This window comes from Prionailurus viverrinus, chromosome A3, assembly GCF_022837055.1.
Source record: "Prionailurus viverrinus isolate Anna chromosome A3, UM_Priviv_1.0, whole genome shotgun sequence".
Classification (NCBI taxonomy): domain Eukaryota; kingdom Metazoa; phylum Chordata; class Mammalia; order Carnivora; family Felidae; genus Prionailurus; species Prionailurus viverrinus.
Window position 1 is genome coordinate 86,453,988 of NC_062563.1, and position 26,347 is coordinate 86,480,334.

Genomic DNA, 26,347 nt, shown 5'->3' on the forward strand with positions numbered 1-26,347 from the left:
ACTGTATATAATTGTTTATCAACTGTGCTGACTGTTATTCTGGAAATCATGGCAGTGGCGGGGGGGGGGGCTCTTACAGCTCAAATATTAAATATTTATTGGATTGCCCAATGGTTGCTTTAAAAAAAAATTATGAACACCGTAACAATTTTGTGGAAATCTGAAAAAATATGGGAAAACAGTCACCCCTACAGCCAGCAGAGGAATTTTTATGTTTTCCATCCAGTTGGTATTCATATATACATTTCTTTTTTTCCCTCAGAATGACAAGCATGGAATATATACAATTTAATACCTTTTATTTTATAGCTAAAAGGGTTTTCCCATGTTGTTAGATACTCTTAATTAACTCATTCCAGGGATTATTTGGTTACAAAAAATAGAAATTTCATCCAATGATGTTAGGCAACAAAGAAGGATTTACTGGGTAGGTACAGTAGCTACTCAAAGAAACCAAGGGAGAAGTGGTAAGAGGGCTCAAGAGATTAGGGCCCAAGAACTGGACCATCAGCCCAGAACTTACCCTGTCAGTTTCTCTGGGGCCCATCAGCTTCGCATTCTGCTTTTCTCTGCCTGCCTGTTTTTGCGTCCTTAGCAGCGTTCTGGCACTTACTCCTGGCCCAATCCAGCTGTGCCAGCCCCACCTTTCCTGTATCTCTCTCTCGAGCACAGCAGAGGCCGAGCTCAGCCTCCACCACCCCATTCCATACTCCTGAGAAGGAGGATCCATCTGGATAGCTGGGGGCAGGAGACCACTTTCAGACTCAGTTGCTGGGGCAGGGAGGTGGTCCTGTAGCTGGTGATCTGCCCTGCTGGGCCTGGGAGAGAAGTTACTGATAGGACACCCAAACTCAAGAGTGCTTGCCACAGCCATCGTGAGCAGCCGCATCGTATTACAAAAAGAATAGCCTCCTTTCAGTAACCATTTCCCAGTTCCTAAATACGATGTTTTTTTACTGTGCTAATCAGTCCAAGATGAGGTTTTCATTTATGAAAGCTCTCTTGTATACCATTCAGCCTGGATAATCTTAGCTGTGACCCTCCTTATTGCCCCAGATTGTAAGACTGTGAGCCCCATCGACGTTTCCTGCTTTCCTCAGTCCAGCGCTTTAGGCAGCCTGCATTGACAAGGGTAGTGGACATTGCCTAATTATGCACTTATTCTGAGTCAAAATGCTGTCTCTGTACTATAGCAGCCTCTGTGCCTTATATGGTGCTGGGCTCAGCCTTACCATGATGAGCTGCTGTACTGAGTCCTAATCTACATGGGGATTTCTTCCTTACCCTACCTCAAAAGGCCACCACTTGAGAAGCAAGTCAAGCATAAATCCTGCAGTCAGGGGAAAGTCCAAGGGACGAGAAATAAGAGCACAGCATATTTACTTATTCAGAGAACAGGATTTGTCTCTCTGACGTGGCATTTCAGATGTTTCTGAAGCCTCTCATGGAATCTGAATGCTAGATCTCAGGATGAGACGGCATTTTAAGACTGAGGCCACGAGGCAAGCCAGACATTTGCTCTTCCTGTTTGTAAGTCAGGAAACTGGTGTCCTGAGAAAATAGATGATTAGTCCAAGGAGCCCAGCTGCCGAGGAGCGGGGCTGAGTCTCTTACCTCTGTAGGCAGCTCTTATCACAGTGCCTCTGATCTGCGGTCCACTAGGTCTGCAGGGCATGCCCCCTGAAATATTGGGAAGTCACTGAGATGTGTTGCTGCTGCCTCTTTCCAGCCCTTCCTGAAGCTTTCTATGGCTTTCCCCACCCAGAACCTGCTCCCTTCTTACCATCTCCACTACCACCATCCTGGTTGACGTACCATTCTGTCTTGTCTGAATTACAGCAATGGTCCCCCAACTTCTTTTGCTCTTCCCCAAATACCCTAGGCATGTTCCTGCCTCAGGCACATTGCGGTTTGCTCTGTCTGGAATCCTCTTTCCCTAAGTAGCTGTGTGGTTTGGTACCTTGCTTTTTACAAGTCTTTGCTCAAACATTATTACCTCAGTGAACCTTCCCCCAATCATCCCATTTGACATCGAACCCCTTCCTTGCCCTACCCCCAGCCCTCACTATCTCTCTTTCCTGCTTAATTTTTCTCCTTAGCACTACCCTCTTATAACATGCTAAATATTTCACTCATTTGTTCATAGTTGGCCTCCCCTGGCTCGGAGGAAATCTTCAATCTACTTTGTAGGAATTTTTTTCTCTGTTTCATTCAGTGCGGTATCCCAGAATCTAAACAGTGCCTGGCACAGTAGATGCGAAGGAATGGCCTTCTCTTCCCATGCTGGTACTATGTCCTACTCCCATTGGCTCTCTTCTTTGCTAACTGACCATGTGGGAAATTATTTGGTCACTGGGCTGCTGCCTCTAGAATGATCTCCCTCTGAGTGTGGTAATGGTGAGGTTTGGTGAAACTCTTCATGGTTTGTAAACCCCTTAAAGAATCTGATAAAAGTTATGGAAACTCTCCCTGGAAAAATGTTCAGACAGAATAATTTTGTGTTCAACTGCATTCAACTGCAGATGCCTGTAGTCCATTTGTATGACCCGGATAATGAGTCCAAACTGTTCTAGAAGTCACTCTAGTAACAATTTTGCAGAGCTAAGACCCTTTTTGCCCCAGTCTCTTTCTGGCTCCCTTTCTCCCTTGACAAGAGAAATGGCCCACACAGTTCCCACAGCACATCCAACTTTTCCCCCTTGGCTCCTCCTGCCTCATAGCTGACTCGGAACATTCCTCTCACTTTGTCCCATTCTGTGACCAATTCTAGTGTATTTCTCCACACGTCCCAGAAATTCTTGGACACCAGCTGGATGTCCTACAATTTAACTAAACTCTGACGCTATCTACCTAGAGATAACATCAGATTCCACAGCCTAAGGGCTCAGTCCTGCAGGACGTGTCCCCTTCCACGCATTTCAGGTGCCAAATTCAAGTCCAGATGGTCACTTGTACTTCTGACCCAAGGCTGTAGATTGGAGGTTCCAATGATCCCCTCTTTGGGGTCAATTAATTTGCTAGAGGGGCTCACAGAATTGAGGAAACCAGTTCACTTATTAGGTCATCAGTTTATGATAAAAGGATATAACTCAGAACAGCCACATGGAGGAGATGTGCAGTGAAGGCTGTCTGCAGGAGTACTACTCTTCTCCAAATCTCCACATAGTATCAACCCAGAAATTCTCCAAACCCCGTCCTTTTGGGTTTTTATGGAGGCTTTATTGCATCTGTATGATTGATTAAATCATGGGCCATTAGTGATTGAACTCAATCTCCAGCACCTCACCCCTCCCTGGAGATCAGGGGATGGGACTGAATGTTCTAACCTAGGAATCACTAAGTTGGTTCCACTAGTCAATTAGTCCCTTATCTTAGGTGCTTTTCAAAACTCACCTCATTAATATAATAAAAGATACCTTTATCTCTCTCATCACAGGAAATTCCAAGAATTTTAGTTAGGAGGTCTGTGCCAGGAAATGGGTGAAAGACCAAAAATACATTTCTTATTATAAATCACAATGGAAAGCACCACCTTGGTGCACCTTGCTTTTCCAGCCTTTTCCTTCGTAGCCAGCCAGTTTATCTCTTTTTCCCCCCACTATTCTTTCCAAAGGACCTGACTGGAAAAGGTAGATTAATTTTTTCCCATAAGTTCTGGATGTAATTCCAAGGTTTCCTGATTTAAGTAGAAGAAAGGGAAGAGGGGTGATCACATCTGGACTTCTAGTGACTTGTCCCCTGGCTCACAGCTGCCCCCTTTTCTATAAACCACCTCCTCCTTGAGTAGGAGGGCTCTGTCCTTCCAGGATCCCCACACTGAAACCAGGTGTCTGTCCCACTCCCAGGGAGCAGGCAGGCCACATTGCAAATTGCTGTTTAGTGGGAACCTGCTTTGCTCTCTTGCTCTGGAGGCTGGCCTCTCCGTCTTTTTCTCAGGCTACTGCTGGGTATATAAGCACTGCGCTGAATTGTGCCTAGCTATTCTCTGACCAACCCGGTTGTAAGACCTGGGGCAAGTCCCATGTTTTAAGCATCTTTGTGTGTTTGCCAACACTAAGCATAGAGTATATAAACATTGTGCTTTTACATGCCGTGGGTTCCTTTCCTTCTTCTCATTTCTTAAGTTGTCTGCATCCTTCAGAGCATTATTTCACAATCTACAGCAGGGGTTAGCCTGTGGGAGTGTGGTATCTCTGTGATTCATTGTTATTCCAGGTATTCTGATTCTTTTTCTTTTAGCTAGAGCTAAACTGGTCGTTACCAAGGATGATTTTTACTTATTTTTGGTAACCCCCCTCTCCCCAGATCCTAACACAAGACACAAGCCAGTTATTTATTTATCCATTTACTCAACAAATATTTATTGAGCATGTGTCTTGTGCCAAGCACTGTGCTAGCCCTGGGGGTACAACAATGAGAAAAAGACTAAGTCCCCTCTCTCGAGGAGCTCACAGTCGAATAGAAGACACAGAAATGAATCAACCCCCAAACCATAATGTTACAGCTGTGAAAAGTACCATGAAGGAAGAACATATAATGCACAGTGGGGGGAAAATGTCTTTGTCAAGAAGTTCAGGGAAGCTTCCCTGAACTAGTGATGATTAAGCTTAAATCTGAAGGGTCAGTGGAGGCTAAGTAGACAGAGGAGGGGAAAGAGGAACAATATATTCCTCAGTCAGAGGAATCGCATATACCAAGGTCCTGTGACAGAAAGGAGAACAGACTCTAGAGTAAGAGGAAGGTGAAAACAGTGAATATAGCTTGCTAACGATGTTGGTCTTCATCCTAAGGTGGCTTAGATGAGGGTGGTGGTGGTGAAGATGGAGAGAAGTGAGCAGGTTTGTACAATGTTTCAGAGGTGACATTGCCATGACATGGGAGTGAATTTGACATGGAAGGTGAATGTGGTATCAGTCAAGTCCTTTGTTCCCAGCCTATGAGTGAATGGAGGGATGAACATTTGACTGGCGCATCCTGGCATTACTCCTCCTGGCAACACTTCCCTGCCCCCGCCTGTCCCTTCATGATGCTAAGAGTCCATTTCAAGTCTCCTGGGTATGTCTGGCAGGGTTGCTGCACTGTTTGCTAAAATCTCCTCAACGGGAGGGGGGCAATCATCTCAGTTTGCCCAACAACCCACCTCCAAGATCATTCTTTCTGAAGGCTTGACTGAGCACATGCAACTCTGAAAGCACATGCACTCAGAGAAGAGTGGGCTGGCTTCATCAACACTAAGTGAAATCCTGTGTTCCTGCCAGACACTTTGATATATGGAGCAATGCTGGTAAGGGCTTGTGTGGGGGATTTTTTTTTTTTTAACCCACCTACACGGTATCCCTTGAATGGCAGTTGACAATTAGCTGCTAAGTAAAAGGAGGCACTTATTTTTATTGCGGGCCCTGACAGCTTTATGTTCACTCTTTAAAAGCCAAGACTCATGTGTGTAAAGGTGAGTGGGGAGGGGAAGTGGTGTGGGAAGGAGGAAGGGAGGGCCAGGGGCAGGTGCCGACAGATCCCATGATTTCCTGGAGTCAGAACCTGAGCAGTATTTACAAGCATGTGGTGATCTGGAAGCGAGAGAAGATGGTTCTTCCAGGTTGGAGAGGAGGGAAGGCGTGAGGCTGGCTCTGCAGAGACTGTGATTCCTTGGCCCCCACCATGCCTCATATTCTTAGGATGCCGCGGTGGGACTCGGGCTGTGGCTTTCCTGCCCTGGCCCTGCTCTTTTGCTGGAATTTCAGGAAGAAAACACCCAAGCACCGAAAGAAAGGTATTTCGTCCCTATTTTGTGATTCAATTTTTCCACCCAAAGAAACTTGCCCAGCTCTCCTTCCCTCTCCTGCAGAGATGGGGATGGTCCTGGAACTGAGCCCCTGGGAGGCAGGTATCAGTTCTGGGCCAGTGGGAAAGGGGGGCAGGGGGGGGCGGGCCCTTCTGGGCACCTGGGCTGGACCAGAGGCAGGGTAGGGGGAGGAGCTCTTGTCCTGAAACTAGGAGCATCTGTGTGATCAGAAAGGGAGGATGAGGTTAGAAAGGAGGTGACAGCTAATCCTTCCACTTTCGCTTCCCTAAAGCAGTTCAGTGTCCTGGGGCTGCCTAGCAAATCTGAGGAGGGGGCTTAGAAGTAAAGGGTGGAGGATGCCCATGAGCAGAGATTAGGCAGCCCCCTATGCCTTTCTTCTTCCCCTTGAGACGTAGTGATGTCTGAAGTTTCACCTAGACAGTTGTATTCCACTGGCTTTAAACAAGAGAAATTAAAGTGTTGAATTTAGAATCACAAGGCAAATATGACAGTGGACAAATTCCTAACCTAAGTCTCAATTTATCAGTCTGCAAAATGGAACAATAATATCTATTTTGTAGGGCTCTTCTGAGGACTAAACAAGAGCACACATGAAAACTTTTAGGGCACATAAAATTAGTGTAATTAATCAAATGTATTAATAATTATTACATTATATATTATAATTAATCAATTAAGATTTGTACCTATGAAAATGGCAATGCCTCTATTAATAGTGACTGGTCCAGAGTGAGGAGCTGTTCTGAGTAAATGACTTGCTGGCCAAGGGCAGGAAGAGCAGGGGCACCAGTTCCCTGAAGGAGTGGGTGCAGCCTGGGAGGCATGGCGCCGATGATGGGGGAGCCTGGGGTGGAGAATGGTCTCCAAAGGCCTCCCACACCACTGTCTGCTGTCTTCCTCCTTCCCTAGTTCCCTTGGGGTCTAAGCCTTTTCATGTCCACCCAGGATCAGAAGGGGTGATCAGGGCTGAGAAGTCAGAGGTATGTGCAACTCAGGATTGGGTCTTTGGACTTCCAGGGAGGTACTCCAAACTCCTCATATGTGATCTGAGATGGAGATTGACAAAGCCTGATTGAGACAAACTAAAGAAAATCAGGATGCTCTTTCTCTCCTGTTGGTCCTGATGTCTCTGCAGCCCATAGTGCCCATTTCTTGTTGGAGGGAATAGCTCTGACTAATTTCCAGGCTGGAGGTATGCAGTTTGGTGTCTTCATTGTATGGGTAACATGAAAGCAGTGGGTGTGCTAAGGAGCACGTGAGGATGGGGGAAGGAAGTTCCGGGACACTCCAACGTTTAGAGGTCAGGGAGAAAAGGAAGAATCATCTGAGGAGACTGAGGAAGCATGGCCCATGAGACAAACTGAGAACCAAGTGGGAGTGCCAAAAGCCATGTGAAAAGTGTCTCAAGAAGGGGTGATTTTCTGTGTCACATGGTGCTGATAGAGCAGTTCTGAAGAAGACTGAGAATTTGAGTCCTAGATTTTAAAAACATAAAGGCCATTGATCTCCTTGACCAGAGCAAGTTTGGAGAAGTGCTGATCAGAGTACTTTCAGGAGAGAAGGGGCGGAGGACAAGAGGAATGGCAGACAGCCGATGACAGCTCTTTGAGGACTGGCCCATCATGTGCCAGGCTCTGTGCCAGGACATAAAAATAGATGGTGAACCAGACAGGCTGTCTGCCTTTGAGGAGCTCATAGTCCACTGGAAGAGAGACATGTTTAAAACTAAGCTACATGAGAAGTAGCTCTGTGTGCACAGAAGAGAGAGGGATCGGTTCCCTCTGAGGAGAAGACAGTTGGAAATTCTGCTGCAGGAAGATCAGGTTTCAAGGTGAGGAGAAGGAAGGGTATTAGCTCCAGAGTTTGCAAAAGCAAAGACCTTTCTTCATTCCTTCTATAATAATCCCCAGCTACCCAAGAGGCAGGTACTCAGTCTGTATTTGCCGAATGATTTTGTGAATTCCAGTGGAAGGAATTTGCAAGAAACAGACTTGCAAAAGCAACCATCACAATAATTTTGAGAGTAGCAGCGAGGACAGAGAAGAGATGGTTTAATTTAGAAAGTGCTGATCTGGGGCACCTGGGTGTCTCAGTCTTTTGAGACTTTGGCTCGGGTCATGATCTCACAGTTCGTGAGTTCGAGCCCTGCAAAGGGTTCACTGCTGTCAGTCCAGAGCCCGCTTTGGGTCCTCTGTCCCCCTCTCTCTTTACCCCTCCCATGCTCATGCTCTCTTTCTCAAAAATAAATAAAACATAAAAAAAGAAAAGAAAGTGCTGATCTGCTTGGAGGGAAAAAGAGGATATTGCAGATAATCCCAACACTCACACTTTTGCTGATGGGGTTTGTCAAGTGCAGGTACCTTGTGTTAATGGTTTTGTATTATCCATGACTAGGAAAGTGCCTGATGCTTGAGTGCTTGACTGACTGAATGCTATTGCCTGGGAGGAAGGCTCCAGGAGAAGCAGTAATTTGGGAGTGTTGGGGGTGGGACAAGAGTGAGACTGGAGAAGACACTGGGAGAACTGCCATTAGATGTTGAATGAGGAAGGATAGACAGATAGATGATAGATAGATAGATAGATAGATAGATAGATAGAAGATAGGTAGGTCTGGCCCAGACGTGTGGATTTACAAGTTACCAATTTGTAGGTGATATCCAAATGTATGGAATCATATGACCTTCCTCAAAAAGAATGTCTAGAGGGAGGGGACAGCTAAGCTGGAATGTCGGGAAAGTGACACAGGAAAGGAGCAGGTGGAGGAAGGAGCACAGGAAAGGAGGTTGCAGAGGAACCAGGAGGCAAATGGGAATAGAATGAGAACGATGATTTTGTCATCATGTCGGGAGAAAGGAGAATCATGAGGAGAAAGGAGAATCAATACCATCATGAGTCTTCAGGGAAGACCAGTGGGGTGTGGAATGAGCATAGGCCATGTCTGGCGATTAGAAAGGCGCTGGAAATTTTATCGAGTGGATTGGGTGGAAAGATGCAAACTGGTGAAACTAGACTGGATGGGTTGAGAGGTGGAGAGTTTGATAAGCAAAGAAGTAGAGCCTGTGAGCATGGAAGTAGACATGTTCTTATGAGTGTACTGATGAAGAGAAGGAAGGCAAATAGTGGTTGTTTGAGAGCTAGGGTAGGAGGTTATTGTTTGATAAATTGGCAGACTTAGACTCACCTGGGCTCTTTCAACTAAAAAGAGAAATATTTAAGATACAAAAGAGAGGGAGTGAAGTCCTAGAAGAGCTGCAAAGGGATGGAACCCACAGGTCAAAAAGCATCATTTTAGATGAAAGCACAGGGTCCTTTTCGTCCTTTGAGAGAAGACAGACAGAGGAGGAGGGACAGGAAGGGCAGGGATTGGGGATAAGAGAGTTCATTGATGATTTCCTCCACTTGAGGAGAGAAGGAAAAGAGGAGACCAGGTCACCTGCTGAGACACAGAGGGAAAAGGAGTGGGTGGTGAGAGCAAGAGGAGTGGGGGAGATTTGGAACCAAGGTCTTCTGATTGGGAATAAAAGCCTCCGTGATATGGAATGCTGTGTTCCCTTGGGGCTCTTGGTGACCTGGTGAAGGTGTGGAGGGGGTACTAGGAGTCCACAGAGCAGAGATGATGGAGGAGAAAGGGGGGATTGGGAAGTGGGTTTACTGGTGAGAGTGGTATTACAATGACTGACTGTGGGGCCTGGGAGGGATGAAGGAGGAGCACAGGACAAGGCTGAGAGGCTGGGATGGGGAGAAAAGTTACAGGACTTGCTACCGAGAGGATTCCAGGTCACCTGCAAAACGGAGCATTTGCCTTGGGACATCAGGAATGGGGCTCCCATCTGACTGCTCTGACATCTCCATGCAAATCCCCACATTGTATTGGAATATCTCTCCCTGTCAGGGTACAAGGGGCCCCTTGAGCCTAAGTCTTCAACTGCTCAGAAACACATCTGCCTCACCCCTTGAGATGCTCCTCAAGGGAATTTTACAAATGCCATGTGGCCTATGTTTTAAGTCAGATTGTTTAAAACTTTTCCTTCCAAGTATCTATCCAGCTCCTTTCACAGACATATAGGAACCAAATTCTACATTGTTACTGCCATTGTCTAATTGTTTCTCATTATTTTGCATGTGGTCATTTCATTTTCATAGCTCGAGTGTAACTTAATTGAAAGCAAGAACCATATCCTATGTTCTCTTGTCTGTATTACCTATTCCACATGAGCTGTTGCTGGCACTCAAGAAATGTTAGTGTCAAGCTGAATTCTTCCACCGAGGAGGTCTCTACCAGAGCTTACTCTAAAGAAATGCCAAACTTATCATTAATCATGGAAAGCACTTGCTTGAAGATGAAATAATTCTTTAAGTAATTCATCAAAATGTGCTACCTACCTTGTGCTAGGCCCTGTGCTGAACACTGGAGTTGAATAGAGAGCACCCCCATATTTCCAGCTCTGGGGAGCCTAGTCTTGCAGAGGGTGTGGGTACATATAGATAATTACAGTATGGTGTCGAAAGGGATTGGGGTATTTGAGAAAGAATACAGGTGCACAAAGTAGGGAAAGAATCTCTCAGGCTGGGGTCACGGAGAGCTTGGCAGACATGATGGTATTTGAGCCAGGCCAAGGAAGACAAATGGAATTCCAGCAGACAAGGAAGGAGACATGCACAGACTGGGCAATGAGAAGACCATCCAAGGGTTTTGGGAACATCAGGGTGAGGTGCCTGTGGGGGCATGACAGGAAGTCAGGCTGGAAAGGTAGGCGGGGGCTAGACCAAATGCGAAACTAAGGAATGCCAGCCCCAACTTTCAAACTGCAGCCACAGAAATATTTAATCAAACAGTGTCACTGAAACGCAATAAGTAAAACAGACAACAGCCCAGCAGATGTGGTTGGGAGTAGGAAATACAGGGACCACTCCCATGCTCAGCTCCTCCCAGATCCACTGCTCTCACCTCCCAGCATCTGAGGGTCTGCAGAAGAAGCCCCTAGGACTTTGAGGAGTAATTTAGAAAATGCTACTGTGGCAACTGGGGAAGAAGTGGGTGACAAAAACAGGGTTGGGGGCGGGGAGCGTGCTTAGGGAAATTGGAGATGGTTTAGAAAGGTAGGCAGCAGGAGGGCTTTGAACATGTCAGAAGAGAACACCACAGCTGTCATAGGTGAGAGAATAGTCCAGCCTGGCTTAGGGCAATGGGTGGGAGTGCAGAGGACACGGTAGATTCACGAGCTCAGTATAGCTCTGTACAGGTGAAATCCACGTTAAAGACTGGATACAGGGGACCAACCAGAGAGCGAACCATGGGGAACACCAAAGGACTCTGGGAAGCAGTGTCCTGGGAATTGAAGTGGTCAGTGTAACCAGGTCCTAATTATGACAGAGGGAAAATCAGGCAGGACAGAGCTGAAGCCATGACCTGTCTTCTGAGCCTCCAGGAACCAAAGGGAATAGGGGCCTGGTGGGAGAATGGGTAGCCAACGATTGCCCTGATTTAAAAACTAACCTTGTTATACCGCTGGGGTGGGGAAATTATAGAGCCAGTACTGACAGGGCTGGGGTGGAGCTGGTCCACACATGCTTTGCTGGAGGCAGTGTAATTTGGAAAAATATTTCTGGACAACAATTTGCATACCACTGAGTCATAAAAATGTTCAAAACACTTGACCTAGTAATTCAACTTGTGAGAATTTGCCCTAAGGAAATAGTTCAAAAGAATGAAAAGCCTGTGATCACCTATCCAAATGTTAATTAATTAATTAAGCAATTAATTAGAAATTATACATTGTGCTGTATACATTCCAGGAACTCTGCTTGGTGGATAAGTATGTTCACTGTAGCTGTTTTGAAAATAGTAAAACATAATAAACAATCTATATTATTAAGAATGCCACAATGGTTTAATAGGGTATGAGACATCCGTGTGATAGACTTAGTTTTTAATGCTGTATGACACAAGCAGAATTCAAAACTGCCTGCTTGCTGCCATAGTTAAGAGTACATTCTCTTGAGTTTACTGCCTGGGCTTGAATTCTGACTACCGTGCCCTGGCACCTGACCTTGGCAAGTTCACCAGTGCCTCTAAGGCTCAGTGTCTTTAATGGCAAGGTGAGTATAACAATTCTACTACCTCGTGGGGTTGCTGTTAAGATGAAATGAGAACAGGTGTGCAAAGTGCTTAGCACAATTTCTAGCAGACAACAGGTATTCAGTAAAAGCGAGTTGTTATTTTAAATATGTAAAACTGTGGGTCAAGAGAAAAAGACTTCCAGAGACTCTCCCAAATTTGTAGCTCCAGGAAATATTATGGATGGCTTGTCTCCTATATTTTGTTTAGTATCATTGCACTAAAACTTTTGAGGTTATACACAACACTGGCAAATCTAGAAATAGGCAAAGAAAGCACTTTGACCTACCATTTCATCCAATGGAAGTCAGAATGATGGGAACATCCTGTTTTTCTCTTTCTAGCTGTGTTTGGCCAGCGTTTGGATGAGACCGTGGCTTATGAGCAGAAATTTGGCCCCCACCTGGTGCCCATCCTGGTGGAGAAGTGTGCGGAGTTCATCCTCCAGCACGGCCTGAATGAAGAGGGCATCTTCCGACTGCCTGGGCAGGACAACCTGGTGAAGCAGCTCAGAGACGCTTTTGATGCCGGGGAGCGGCCCTCCTTTGACAGGTACCCTGTCCTCACCATGTCCTCCCCCTGCCATATGTGGGTAGGAGGACCTCTCTCTACCGGCTGAGCTACCGGACTCACACAGAAGTTTCCAAGGCCCTGGCTTGCAACAAAGAGAGCTTTTTATTTTGCTGGCGACTTATGTGAGGAATGAAGTGAACTAGAAGTAGGGCCTTGCTGAGCAGTCAAGAGATGTTTAGGATGTAGGGGAGGCCGGGAGGATGACGGGACCTAGCTTAAGGCCTACACCACTGGGCAGGTGAGGAACGTTGAAGAGTGAGCAGACTGTACAAACAGACTCAGTGTGGTAGAGATGCTCTCAGCTTTCTAGAAATGGCCAGAAGCAGCATTTCTTGTTAGGTTGGGAACCATAGTAATGTGCAGCTCTGAAGTTAGTTCTGAGCCTTTTTGGAGAGAGTACATACTGATATCGTGGCAGCCTGGCGTCTTCTCAGGTCTCCCCCGTGGAGGTTGCCCAGGTTTGGTTGGGGCATATCCGTTGTGGTGACATTTCTTCTCACCGTCGCCTACCTGCCCCACCGCCTCCAGCTACCCAGCCGAGGTTTTCGGCTCTGCCACAGTCGGCTAGTACAGCACCCACGTCGACATTGTACGCGCTCTCTGCCTATTGTGCAATATTTGCCTTGGTTGCCTGTGCGTGCTTGTCCCGCTGGCAAGAAAGAGCCATTGTTCTTTCCAAATCAGCAGCCCATAAATCAAGATTTGGTAAGGCAGGCCCAAACTCTGTCCAGTTTCCAAAGGTTGAAATTCCCCAAGGGGTTATTTAGGATGGAGGAATAGGGGTGATCCTGGGAAAATTATGAACAGCTAAGTGCCATTAGTTCCCTCTCCCCACATCCACCCCAGTCACCAGCAATGCCCATTCTCCCTGTGAAGCATCTCTGATACCATCTGTTCGCTCCAATCTCACCGCCACTGTCTGCGTTTGGACCACCGCATGTCTGTCTTTGCTGCCTTCGGCACGCAGTAGGTTAACTCACCAAGGGTGCTTTATTTTTACAGGAAAGCAACGGGTGGAGTTGTTACTGGAACTACAGCAGGTTACGGGCATCAAATTTACAGACCTCTCAGCAGCACTATAAATTGCATTTCATTGTCAGGCACCTGATCAATTAAGCTCACCACCTTTTTATATTCAGTTTCCTTCTTATGTTTTTAATTAGCTTTGAGTTGATCAAAAGATACAGGTGGGTTGTTGCTAAAGCCATGTGAAGAGTCAGCCAGGAGGAATAGAGGTGATTGCAAGGGTTTGTCAGATACTTGCCCTAGGCTTGATTTTATGTTCCTATAAAGTCAGCCTGGGTGGTGGAGTCACAGTCTTGGATACCTATGAAATATTTGGGGCAGGAAGGAGGAAAGTTACCACAGCTTGTCATGACCTCTCCACCCCCAGAATTAAGGAGTAGAGTTTACATACCCAGAAATAGGAAGGGTCACCTGGGGCTCTTCAGAGTCCTCCCAGGGCCGATGCTTGGGTCTACATAATCCTTGTGGGTAGTCATCTAGATCCTCTACGTTGGTCATATGTGTGGTTTCACCATGAGATCTCCCAAATTGTCTCACCGGAATGAAAAGAAACAAAGGACCTTTTATTTGGTAGGTGCTAGTGCAGCTGTATCTGATTCTCATTAAACATATATGAATAAAATTTAAAATCTCTTTGTTGAGTTTCTGTTGGACTGGATACTATCCAGTCATAAGCCAATACACTTCTGATACCTATACTTCCATGAGAAACATACAGATGTGCCACATTTTAAGGTCGGTGCCACCAGGGAAGTGTTGGCAGAGCCATCGGTGGGGCCTCGGCTAACCTCTAGTGGATCAGGTGTTGAGCTCAGAAGTTCAACCTGGCTCCTGACTTTCTCTTAGTCCTTGACTTAAAAAAAAAACATGTTTAACTTGACTTAAACATGTTTCATTGGGTTGAAGGAATAGCAAACTCAGGAAAAATCATGCTGGAAATGTAAACTGTAACAGTGACAAGTGAGTCAGCTCTGATAAAATTAGGGCACAGACATTATACTAAAAATTTACAAAAATAATTGTCTAATTTCCGTTAAGTGCTAAAATGGAAAACTAGATGGTACTATGAGGACTTAGAACAGGGGCCTTTTGACACCATCTGGTAGATTTAGGGAGACCCCCAAGAAGCAATGACGTTTACACTGAGAGGCCTTAGACAAGCATAAGGAGTTAGCCAGGACAAGCAGCATTATCTCCCCCTGATAAAATGAATCGGGAAGGTTTCTCTGGTTTTAAATGTTCCAAGATGATTTACATAGATAATTATGTTCTCTGGTTATAACACTGAAGCATCTACACTATATCAGTGGTTATAACCTTTTTTTCTAATGTTGGATATTTTTGCTGTCCTGGTTTCTTCTGATTGAACTATCTAGTAGTTTGTGGTTTTTGTTGTTGTCATTTTTCTTTAAAAGATTCTGTTTTTTGATTCATCGTCTCTACTATCTTTCTCATTTTAATTTGTTGTTTGCAACACTCGTTCCTTGGGCATATTTTGCATGTTGTATTTTGCCAGGCAGTGGACAGTGCATCAGAAAATGGAACTGTGGAGGCAGAAGGCCAGCTAGGAAACTGGGACAGAATCCTGGCAAAAGGCCATTGCCTTTTGAAATAGGGCAGTGGAAGGGGGCAGGACTTAAAGCGATTCACGTGACATTTGGATAGACTTGAGGGCATTTGGGAGCCTAATTGGGTGTGGGGTGAGGGAGAGGCCCCGGATTCTGACCAAGACCATGGAATGGTTGGTGATGCAGGGGCATGAGGAGAAGCCTCATGGCTCCTTTTGCAACTTTGGGTGAATGCTCCTCCTGCAAAGTGCTAGTTGGTTGTCGTTCTGCCATTTTCTTGGGAATGTCTCATGTATTTTGACAAGAGGACTTTGTCCAGGAATATTTTTAGGTAGTGACTCAGCAGGGAAGGCTTTTCTAGAATCCCCACCTTAAGTGAATGGTTCCCACCCCCAGTTTCCTGAGGCAACAGTGGAGCACAGACGGGGCTCCGTGCCAGTTCATGTTCTCATTTTGAGGTAGAGAGCTGACAGGCTGCAAAGCTGGGGCCTTTTCAGAAGACATCTCCAAACACTGGCTGTCAAAAACAAACAAAAAAACTTACTCAGGATGCCAAGGCAGAGCTTTACAGTCAAGTCCTGATGTTCTTATTTCTGTTTCCTCCAATGCCTCCCTTCTTTTCCTTCTGCCCAAGCCAGCCCATCCTGTCCCTTCTCCAGGAGGCACTCCTACCCAGTGAATTCTATATTCCCCATCAATGAAACTGAGGAGCCATTCAGATTGTCTGAACCTCTCAGCACATCCTTGCTTTTCAAAGTACTACCAGGACAGTCACTTAAGAATACCAGTTTTTTGGGGGGTTTTTTGATGTGAAGTAAATAAATATGAAGTAAATAATTTCTTCACTAATGAGCTTTAAGCATATGGTAGATTCAGACTTATTTTCTCTTATAGAGCTGCATAATAAATGCAATAGCTCTATAAAACAGGGGTCAGAAGACTTTGATAAAAGGCCATATATGACATATTTAGGCTTTGCAGGCCAGAGTGTTTCTACTGCAGCTATTCAGTTCTGCTTTTAGCAGAGTTATAGCTCAAAATCAGCCAAAGACAATCCAAAAATGAATAAGCATGGCCATATCACTTGATGGATGCTGAAATTCAAATTTCAGATAATTTTCACATGCTATGATATCTGCTTCTTTTGAGTTTTGTTCCCAGCTATTTAAAAATGTAAAATCCAATCTTAGCTCATAGAGTGTACAGGCAATGGGCCAAATTTGGCTCCTGGGCCATGCTTTGCCCACTCCTGCTATAAACTGGACAAGCTGAACTGAAAAGTCCAAGCTTCCTTCAGTTAACAGGAAGTCATCTGAATGTTGTCTGTGTTTCTGCAGCCGGGCCTCTGCTCCTCACCCTCTAGGCTCCCTTCCTCATACTGTAACTCCTTGTCATTCTTCAGATCTTGGCCCCTATGGATCCTCAGCTCTGCACTGGGTGTCCCTTTTACACACCTCCATACAGTCCCAGGTTAGTCATGGCATTAACCTCACAATTTTGTAGTGACTTGGTAACATTTGAGTCTGCACAGCTCTGTGGCTCAATGAGGCCAGGTGTCCTGTATATCCCTCAGGTTCACTGCTGAAATCCCAGTGCTTGAGATAGTATCTTTCACCTAGTAGGTTCTCTCAATGCTTATTTATTGAACAATTGCACAAATATATGAATGAATCCCAGAACTGTTTTGAGCTCTCTGAGGGTTTAAAGAGATCATGGACCATCAATATAAATGAGTTATCACATGAAAAATTAGAGACTAAGCAGAAAATGCAAAATTGTGAGGTACTAAGTGACTTGGAGAAAATAGAAAGAGATGAAGACTAAAATAATTTAATAGGATTAATAAAAAAGTAGACCTTGAACTTACTTTTGAGGCAGTTGGGTAGAAGAGATAAAGAAAAAAGTGTTGAGGGTCATGGTTCCAGATAATTAGCAAAGATGTTTTGTTTGGATACATCTTTATCAGACTCTGCTCCTCTGCAAAACTCCCCTTTGGAACCTGGGATTCTGTTTAGTGGACCACGAAGGGGAAGGCAAGGAATGTTCTGGAGCTTTATTTTCAAACAACATTGCTTATTTTCTTGCAGAGATACAGATGTACACACCGTGGCCTCCCTGTTAAAGCTTTACCTCCGAGACCTCCCAGAGCCAGTCGTTCCCTGGAGCCAGTATGAGGGGTTCCTGCTGTGCGGGCAGCTCATGAATGCAGATGAGGCAAAGGTTTGTATCTCATTAGAGTTAGTTGTCCTGCTTTGGAAGGTGATAGTTACTGAACACTCTTCTGGTAGGCAAGCAACAGTGGGTCAAGGGACTCATACCTTTTAGTGAGATACTTTGTCAAACTGGAACTTTGTCAACAACAGAAGACAACTGAAGCCAGTCATCGTGACAGCCTTGCTGGGATGTAACAATCCAAAAAAGAATTGTCTATAATCAAATATACCCAAACCACTTTAATGAGAAAGAGAAAGCTTCTGAGAAGGCTTTCAAGCAATATGGCCTTGCTGAGACCCAGTGGACACAAGGACAGGCTGACCAACCTGGAAGGCTGGTGAGAGGGAAGAATGTTCTAGTTCCACCATGATCATGAGTGTCAGCCATGGGCATACAAGGAATGCAGCCACCAGAGAAAGGAAGGACAAGGAACTTTTCTTTGTTCTTTTCAGCTGCAGCTGCTTAAGGGGGTGTGGTCAGTGTCTGCAGCATCATGCTTGTTAGAGTTCACAAGTTTGCCTGCAGGATTTGTGTTCCCATGTAATTTGTTTCCTGAAAGGTCTTAAAGTCAACAATCACCACACTAGAGTCATGTTAATTAAACAAATTAACCGACTAACAAAAGCCACCAGGAAAACCCATCTAACAACAATAAAACCTTCCTGGTTTTTAACCAGGATTTGCAAAACCAAATGCCCCACGAATATGTTTGTGTTATACTGCTGATAATTGGGGTCTAACTCCCCACTTCTGGGAGGTTCGCTTTTAGCACTCCTATGTTTTAAAAATTTTTTAAACGTTTACTTATTTTCGAGACAGAGAGAGACAGAGTGCAAACAGGGGAGGGGAAGAGAGAGGGAGACAGAATTCAAAATAGGCTCCAGGCTCTGCGCTGTCTGCGCAGAGCCCAACGTGGCGGTCAAACCCATGAATCACGAGATCATGACCTGAGCTGAAGTCGGACGCTTACCTGACTGAGCCACTCAGGCACCCCTAGCGCCACCATGTTTAAAGCTCTCTCTGCCAAAGTGGTGCACAAAAAAGCCTACAGTGAAGACATGGATTTAACTTTGATTTTGCCATTAGGCAAATTAAGCACTTTCTGTGAGACTCAGTTTATTTCCTTAGACCAACGGAACGTTCTATAATGGTGGAACTGGTACATAGCTACATTGATCAATATGGTAACCACTAGCCACACATGGCTATTGGGCACTTGAAATGCGGCTAGTTCAACTAAAGAAACAATTCCTAATTTTATTTTATTTTATTATTTAAATATTCACATGTGTCAAGTAGCTGTTATGTTGGATAGCACAAGCTTAGACAAATTTCATAATAGCATCTGCAATACTTAGCATTGTTTTGAGGACAAGGGATAGGAGATAGGTGAGTGATATTTTTAAAGTATCAGTTTAAGGAGAGGCTTATTCTCTATTTTAGCATTTATTATATAATATATTCCCAGGAATATATAATAATCATTATTATTATTACTATTACTATTATTATTTTAAGCAATGGAGTGCCCTAGACCTGGTAGAAAACATAGCTATGAGAACTTCTTTCCTAAGAGTGAGGAGCCTCATGATTTAAGTAGATCCCAGCACAAGAAAAACGGCAGTTTTATATTTCAACGTTAGGAAAGGAAGGGAAGAATAATGATGCAGCTAATTATGCTGTAGCTATTGTAGCTATTTGCCTGCACAAAAATGAGGTTGCATGATCTCATACAGGTCTTCCTCAGCAACAAAAGGCAAATGAAGCCAATCAGGGTGACAGCCTTCCTGGGATGTAACGATCTAATAAAGAAAGGGACTATAATGGGAAATACAAATCAAAACCACAATGAGATACCACCTGACACCTGTTAGAATGGCTAACATTAACAACTCAGGCAACAACAGATGTTGGCGAGGATGCAGAGAAAGAGGATCTCTTTTGCATTGTTCGTGGGAATGCAAGCTGGTGCAGCCACTCTGGAAAACAGTATGGAGGTTTCTCAAAAAACTAAAAATAGAACTACCCTATGACACAGCAATTGCACTACTAGGTATTTATCCATGGGATACTGGTGTGCTGTTTCGAAGGGACACATGCACCCCAATGTTTACAGCAGCACTATCAACAATAGCCAAAGTATGGAAAGAGCCCAATGTCCATTGATGGATAAATGGATAAAGAAAATGTGGTATATAAATGTGGAGTATTGCTCGGCAATCAAAAAAGAATGAAATCTTGCCATTTGCAACTACGTGGATGGAACTGGAGGGTATTATGCTAAGTGAAATTAGTCAGAGAAAGACAAAAATCATATGACTTCACTCATATGAGGACTTTAAGAGACAAAACAGATGAACATAAGGGAAGGGAAACAAAAATAATATAAAAACAGGGAGGGGAACAAAACAAAAGAGACTCATAAATATGAAGAAGAAACTGAGGGTTGCTGGAGGGGTTGTGGGAGGGGTGGGCTAAAAGGGTAAGGGGCATTAAGGAATCTACTGAAATCATTGATTCACTATATACTAACTAATTTGGATGTAAATTAAAAAAATAAAAAATAAAGTTAAATTACAAAGTTAAAAAAATAAAATAAAATAAAATAAAATAAAATAAAATAAAATAAAATAAAATAAAATAAAAAGAAAGGGGCTATAATGGGGCACCTGGGTGGCTCAGTTGGTTAAGCATCCGACTCTTGGTTTTGGCTCAAGTCATGTCACGGTTCGCGAGTTTGAGGCCTGCATCAGGCTCCATACAGACAGTGTGGAGCCTGCTTTGGATTCTCTCCTTCTCTCTCTCTGCCCCTCCCCTGCTTGTGTGCTTTCTCTCTCTCTCAAAATAAATAAATCAACTTAAAAAAAAAAAAAAAGAATGGGACTATAATCAAACACCTCAAGCCACTTTAAAATTAATAACCAGGGGCACCTGGGTGGCTCAGTTGGTTAAGCGTCCAACTTTGACTCAAGTTATGATCTCACGGTTTGTGAGTTCAAACCTCTCGTTGGGCTCTTTGCTGACAGCTCAGAGCCTGGATCTTGCTTGCGATTCTGTGTCTCCCTCTATCTCTCCCCTTCTCCCACTTGCACTCGGTCTCTCTTTCTCTCAAAAATAAACATTAAAAAAATAAAATAAAATAAAATAAGTAACTGAATGATTTTGTGCATGATTTATAAATTTTTGGGGGAGAGAGTGAGATGAGGACATGAGAAGTCTTAATATAGGTATATCAGCTCACCCTTGTGAAATTAATAACATTTTATAGAATGAGGTTTAAAAGTTGGCTAAAAAGCATCAGTGTTTCAGGCAATCTCTCACCCCATAGCTCCAGGAAAAGCAAAGAGGTATGTGGATGCAGATCTGACAATAAGACTCCCACCCCTGAACTTACTCACTTTAGACCTGCTTCTCCCAACTTTTCTCCATCTCAAAATATTTGGGTTTCTTTTTTTTTTTAATTTTTTTGTGTTTGTTTATTTTTGAGAAAGAGGGAGAGAGGGAGAGAGAGACAGAGCGTGATCAGGGGAGAAGCAGAGAAAGACGGAGATACCGAATCCAAAGAAGGCTCCAGGTTCTGAGCTGTTGGGTCTTGAACCCACAAACTGTGAGATCATGACCTGAGCTGAAGTAAGACGCTTAACCGACTGAGCCACCCAGGCACCCCTCAACATACTTGAGTTTCTAATCTGTGGTAACGCACATCTGGGCAGGGCAGAGAGACCACAGCCTTCCTCATTGGTGAAAATGTGGCAGGAGTGGTAGTTGAGAGCAATGAATCTACAGCAACCTTTACAAAGAATTCACTCATTAAACTGGAAGAGGGAATCCTAATATGAAGCAGGTATTCTAGATACAGAGGGTCTGCACCAAGTCACTACATGCAGGCTGACAGGCCATAGGGTGCGTTTTCTCCAGGAGAAGCTGCTCAGGTTTGAGGGAGCCCGCGTGTCTCATGTTAACTGGCACACTTTTACAATCGCGATGTTACTGACAGTGACTACAGACCCTACAGGCAGCTGCTGGTGGAAAGAACTAAGAAAGCTCTCTGTCCTTCCTCTCCCTGGCACATGAATTTCTTCTCTAACATTCATGGTCATCATGGAGGTAGAACATTCCAACATTACCTGCCTTTCCCACGATTGGTCAGCTTGTCCTGTGTCCCCGCAGATCTCAGCAAGGCCATAATGCTTAAAATCCTTCTCCGAAGCTTCCTTCTTCTCTCACTACTTTTAAAGTGACTTGGGGTATTTGGATGTGATCCAGTGCTTCACTGGAGTGTTGTATCTTAAGCATTCACTAAGCAAACAATTACTGTGAGTATGAGATGTCAAATCGTCCTTGCCTTAGAGTAGTTCTGAGTTGGGGAAGAGGGCATGATTAGAGACAAATAAAAAAATGTGCTGTATAAAAACCTGTGAGCTTCTCCATACTATTTTCGCAACTTCCTGTGAATTTATAATTCTTTGGACATAAAAAGCTTTAAAAAAACACACAAAACTATGGGAACAGGAGTGAGTACCAAAGCGTTGCTTTCTGCACAGATACATCAGTTATGTTCCCTATGTTCCAGAGTCTCATTGCTGGCAAGTGAGCAGGCTCATTTAGGGTGTTCAAAATCTCTTCCCAGGCTCAGCAGGAGCTGGTGAAGCAGCTGTCCATCCTTCCTCGAGACAACTATAACCTCCTGAGCTACATATGCAGGTAAGAGTCCCCTGGTATCAGTTTCCAGCCATATCAGAAAGAAGCACCTGGTTAGAGGAGGAAAGAGTGTCCCTGTGAACTCAGAGCTTCTGGTCCAGACTTTGGGAAGGTCAACTGTATTCACACAGCACTGAGTTTGTTCCCTATGTCCACAAGATAATTTAAAAGATCCGCTGAAAATCTGATTGGCACATGAAGTGAACATGTTCGTCTTCCAGGCCTGCCCAAGTGCTACCTGGAGTTCTGGGACATGTATTAAAACCCAGAATCCTTATGAATGTTTCTAGAATGATCTTCCATCTTCCTGACCTTGGACCATAACTTAGTGCCCTAGATTCATTCCTGGCCACCCTTCTTATTTCCCTTTCTGAGGACCCGCGTGCCTTCTCTGTGGCAACATGTAGTGCGTAGATGGACCCAGGTCTGTCTGAGCTGGGAATCTGGATCTTCTTGCCAGACAGAGCTGAAATTTGCTTTTATTTAAAAAAATTTTTGTTGTAGTTTCTAGATTATAAAAGTGATGCATGCTTTGCAAAAGGAAAATACAACATACCGTAAATAAGAAATAAAAATAATGCCTTTTCCTCACTCAGCAAAGATCACTATTATTATTTGGGCATGTTTCCTTCTGGACGTTTTTCTTTCTATGATAGATATTTACATACATCAATATAAATATAGGGGAACAATTTCTTGTACATATTTGTGTCTTGCTGTTTTGGGCTTAATATTATATTGTGAACATTTCTGCCTGTCCTAAAGTAGGATTATAAATGAGTCTGTAATATTTCGTAATGTTTCCTCATTTGAAAACACCACCATTAATTTGATAATTTCTATGTATTTGGAATTTTATGTTGCTTCAGCCTATTCATTTAAAAATGGTTTTTAGAGAGAGTAGAAATTCCTTTGCTGATGTTTTCAGTTTTTTGTTTTTAATATAGTGAATCTGAGGAGAGCTTCATGTCTCCAATGGGTAGAATTATAGTAAAAATTCATTGCTAGTTATTGAGCACCCACTGAGAATTTGAGATGCTTGGTGCTATAATCAGAGGATGAAGCAAGAGTCATTTCTTCATTCCCCTCTGTGACATCTCCTCATGAGAAAGTTTTCTTCTCTGGAAACTTGGGTGGGATGGATACTGAGAACCTGGGAGATAAGCCTAGGAAATTGGGACTAGGGATAGTCAGATACCCATTTGAGTCCTTCTAGTTTCCTTTTAGCTCCCTGCATTGGACCCTGCCTCCTGCCAACACTCCATTCCCAGCCCCAATGCCACCACCAGAAGCTGGACAGGCCCCTCTTGGCCTCTCTTCTACCTTGATCTTGAGTCTTTCAAGGTGAAGCTAAACTCATGTGGGCAGAGCAGACCAGACTGGTCCCCTTCCTGAGACTAGAAGGAAGGAGATGAGATCCATCTCTGAGATCTCATTGATAGCTGGAAGTGCTTCCTTCTGGCAACTTCCTGTTTCCTACTATGGGATTTCCTGGTTGCCCACAGGTTCCTACATGAAATCCAGTTGAACTGTGGTGTTAATAAAATGAGCGTGGATAACCTGGCTACTGTGATTGGTGTGAATCTCATCAGGTCAAAGGTTGAAGACCCTGCTGTGATCATGAGAGGTAAGACTGGTCCTGTGGGGAAGTCGAGTGCAGAGGAAGTAACGACAGTTACACAGCTACCGAAGTGCTCTGCAAATTGCCAAACATTTTCTGTTGACTAACTTGCCCAAATTGTGAAATAGCCCTGTGAAAGGAGCAGGGCAGGAATTATGTCCATTTTCCGGATCACAGCACAGCAGAGAGATTCAAAATTTACCCAATGGTCACACAATACAATAGGCTAGCACAAAAACAGCTAGTGTTTCTTAGTCTTTAATTACTTTTAAATAGCCTTAGCCAGAGAAAGCGAATTTGCAAGAAAGTGGAGAAAGCAAGTTTGACTTTATAAGACAATTCACAAAAAGGCCACTTGTAAGAATTCACAAGAAGGCCACACTTGTGGCTGTGTCTTGGTTCAGTGAGCAAAAGTCCTGGCATAGAGTATTGATGTCTACCATGGATTTGGGAAGGCAGTACTCCTAGCACATATTCATTATGTGTGCAATAAGAAATCAGATGTCATGTTGAGGACCACATGAGGGGAGAAAGATGTCTTCATTTTCTCTACTATTATACTGCCTATTTTCTGATCAAAGACTGACTAAAGGACCATACAGGCTGAAAATAACCCTCTTTTACCCACTCCCGTATCCTTCTTCTATCTCTTCTCTTCCACCACAATCTTCTACCTCAAGCAATTCAGAAGTGTCCCATGAGGAGCAAAATGACGTTTTTTCGGACTCTGTGGTTTTAGAGCCAAGTTTAGAGACATCCCATGATGGAGACCCTTAGGAATGTCTGCCTCCTGCCATGGTACAACTCTACAGATCTCTTTCTTCTTTCTTTCAGGGACTCCTCAAATCCAAAGAGTGATGACCATGATGATCAGAGACCATGAAGTTCTGTTTCCCAAGTCCAAGGATACACCCCTGTCACCCCCTGCTCAAAAAAATGACCCCAAGAAAGCTCCAGTGGCTCGAAGTTCTGTGGGCTGGGATGCCACTGAAGACCCCACAATGTCTAGGACAGACAGCTTTAGTAACACGGTAAGTGCCGAGAGCCTTCTTTTTCCACCTGACTCTTCCTTTAGTCCAAGTCGTTCTATGTAAGAGCTTGTCTAGTGTGGCAATGTGGGAGAGTTTTTGATGATGCTGTGGCAATGGGCACAGATGGTAGATACCCATTTGAATACGTTTTGAAAGCCTGGCCTCTTTCAAATCTAGTCTCTGTTGGCATCCTGGAGGTGGGATTAGTGACATGTGTGCCAATCTCCTAGTGGCTGAGCAATGGGAGTCCTCAGTAAAGTCCGCTCAAAAAGGGAAGCCATTCCAAGCACAGTCCAGGGAATTTCAATAGGGGAAATTATATATCACATTGTAAGTGTTTTAGCAAGAGTTGTTGAAAACTCCGGGTGAAAGTCCAGAGAGAACTGGTTTCCTGCTAACCCATGAAACGTGATTTCTTTCTCAGAGTATGTGATGTGTTCGTGTAATATTTCTCATTCCCTGATAAGCTGTCTCAGCAATGTCAACCCCCTCATTTGTACTGAAGTGTTGGGGCTCACGTTCCCAATGTCAAAAAACTCTTCAGCCTCTGAAATGTAGACTAGTTACAAAGCTCAAATATTTTTATATATTGATGGAGACAAATACTTAAAAAAGAACCATGAACTTGATGTAGCAGCTTGGTTCTTTATGTGTGACCAAGAAATGAATTTAAAATTTCTGACTGACCTGGTAATGTCAGTTGCCTGCAGTACTATTAATCCTGAGGATAATTAAGAAAGTATTGGGAAAAAAGGTAGATAGTGGTACTGATTTTTCTTAGGTGATGTCTATACACAGTGCATTTTACTAACACTCTCAAATGAAATTAATATTTAGAAATGCTCATACTTCCTTTAATGAAGTCCTACTAGCAGTCCTTGAGAGTAGTCATTGTCAGGCTCATATGACAGGTTTCTGCTATTTATTGTAATATTGTGGGTAGCTATGAGCAGCCACTGTGATGACAAACATAAATAGGTCACCTCTGGGGTTCTCACCGTAACTCTATAGGGCAGGATTTATCATCCACATTTTATCATTCAGGAGCTGAGTCTCAAGGAGGTTGACCAGCTGGCCCAAGGTAGCAGCACTAGGATGTTGAAGAATGGGATTTAGCTCTGGTTCTCACCTTGAGGTGCAGGTGATTCTGACTCCAGGTGGGGTTGCAAAAGCTGGTGATTAGCTAGAGGGATTAGAAGGAGAGCTTGAGTCTTGATTTTCTGATTTTAGGGCTCATTCTTTTTCTTTTTCCTTATCTTTTTTTTTTTTGTTTTAAAGTTAATTTCAAAATATATATACACATGGTTAAAAAAAATAAAAAAGAGAAAAAGATATAGATTGAGACAGCTTGCTCCCTCTGCTATCTCCATCTACCCCATCCTTCCCCACCTTCATTAGTTTCGTACTTACCCTTCCAGTGTTCCTTTATGCAAATACAAGCAGATATGAATGTAAATTATTTACTTCTTTTTTTTTATACAAATGTAACATCTCTTGCTCTCTCTCTACACACACATGCACACACACATACACACATGCTGCTCATGTCTTGCATTTTTCTACTTTAGAGTATATCCTGGAGACCCTTTTATGTCAATACATGGACAGGTTTCTCATTTGACCAACTTGTTTTCATTCCTTTGTACAACAAACAAGGCTGCAATGAATAATATTGACCATACTTCATTTTAT

At 43.9% G+C, this 26,347-nt stretch overlaps 1 protein-coding gene across 3 annotated transcripts in view; it reads left to right on the forward strand.

Annotated features, from left to right (window-relative positions):
• ARHGAP25 (Rho GTPase activating protein 25) overlaps window positions 1-26,347 on the forward strand; it is an 88,118-nt gene that overhangs the window by 56,124 nt on the left and 5,647 nt on the right. For 2 of the 3 annotated variants that reach the window (XM_047851699.1, XM_047851700.1), the window contains 5 exons: window positions 12,266-12,473; window positions 17,176-17,308; window positions 21,933-22,006; window positions 23,509-23,630; window positions 24,459-24,655. In XM_047851699.1, the coding sequence (XP_047707655.1) occupies window positions 12,266-12,473; window positions 17,176-17,308; window positions 21,933-22,006; window positions 23,509-23,630; window positions 24,459-24,655 (734 nt within the window). Of the gene's footprint in view, window positions 1-5,495; window positions 5,771-12,265; window positions 12,474-17,175; window positions 17,309-21,932; window positions 22,007-23,508; window positions 23,631-24,458; window positions 24,656-26,347 lie in introns of those variants that run through there. The other variant, XM_047851702.1, reaches the window with a different exon arrangement.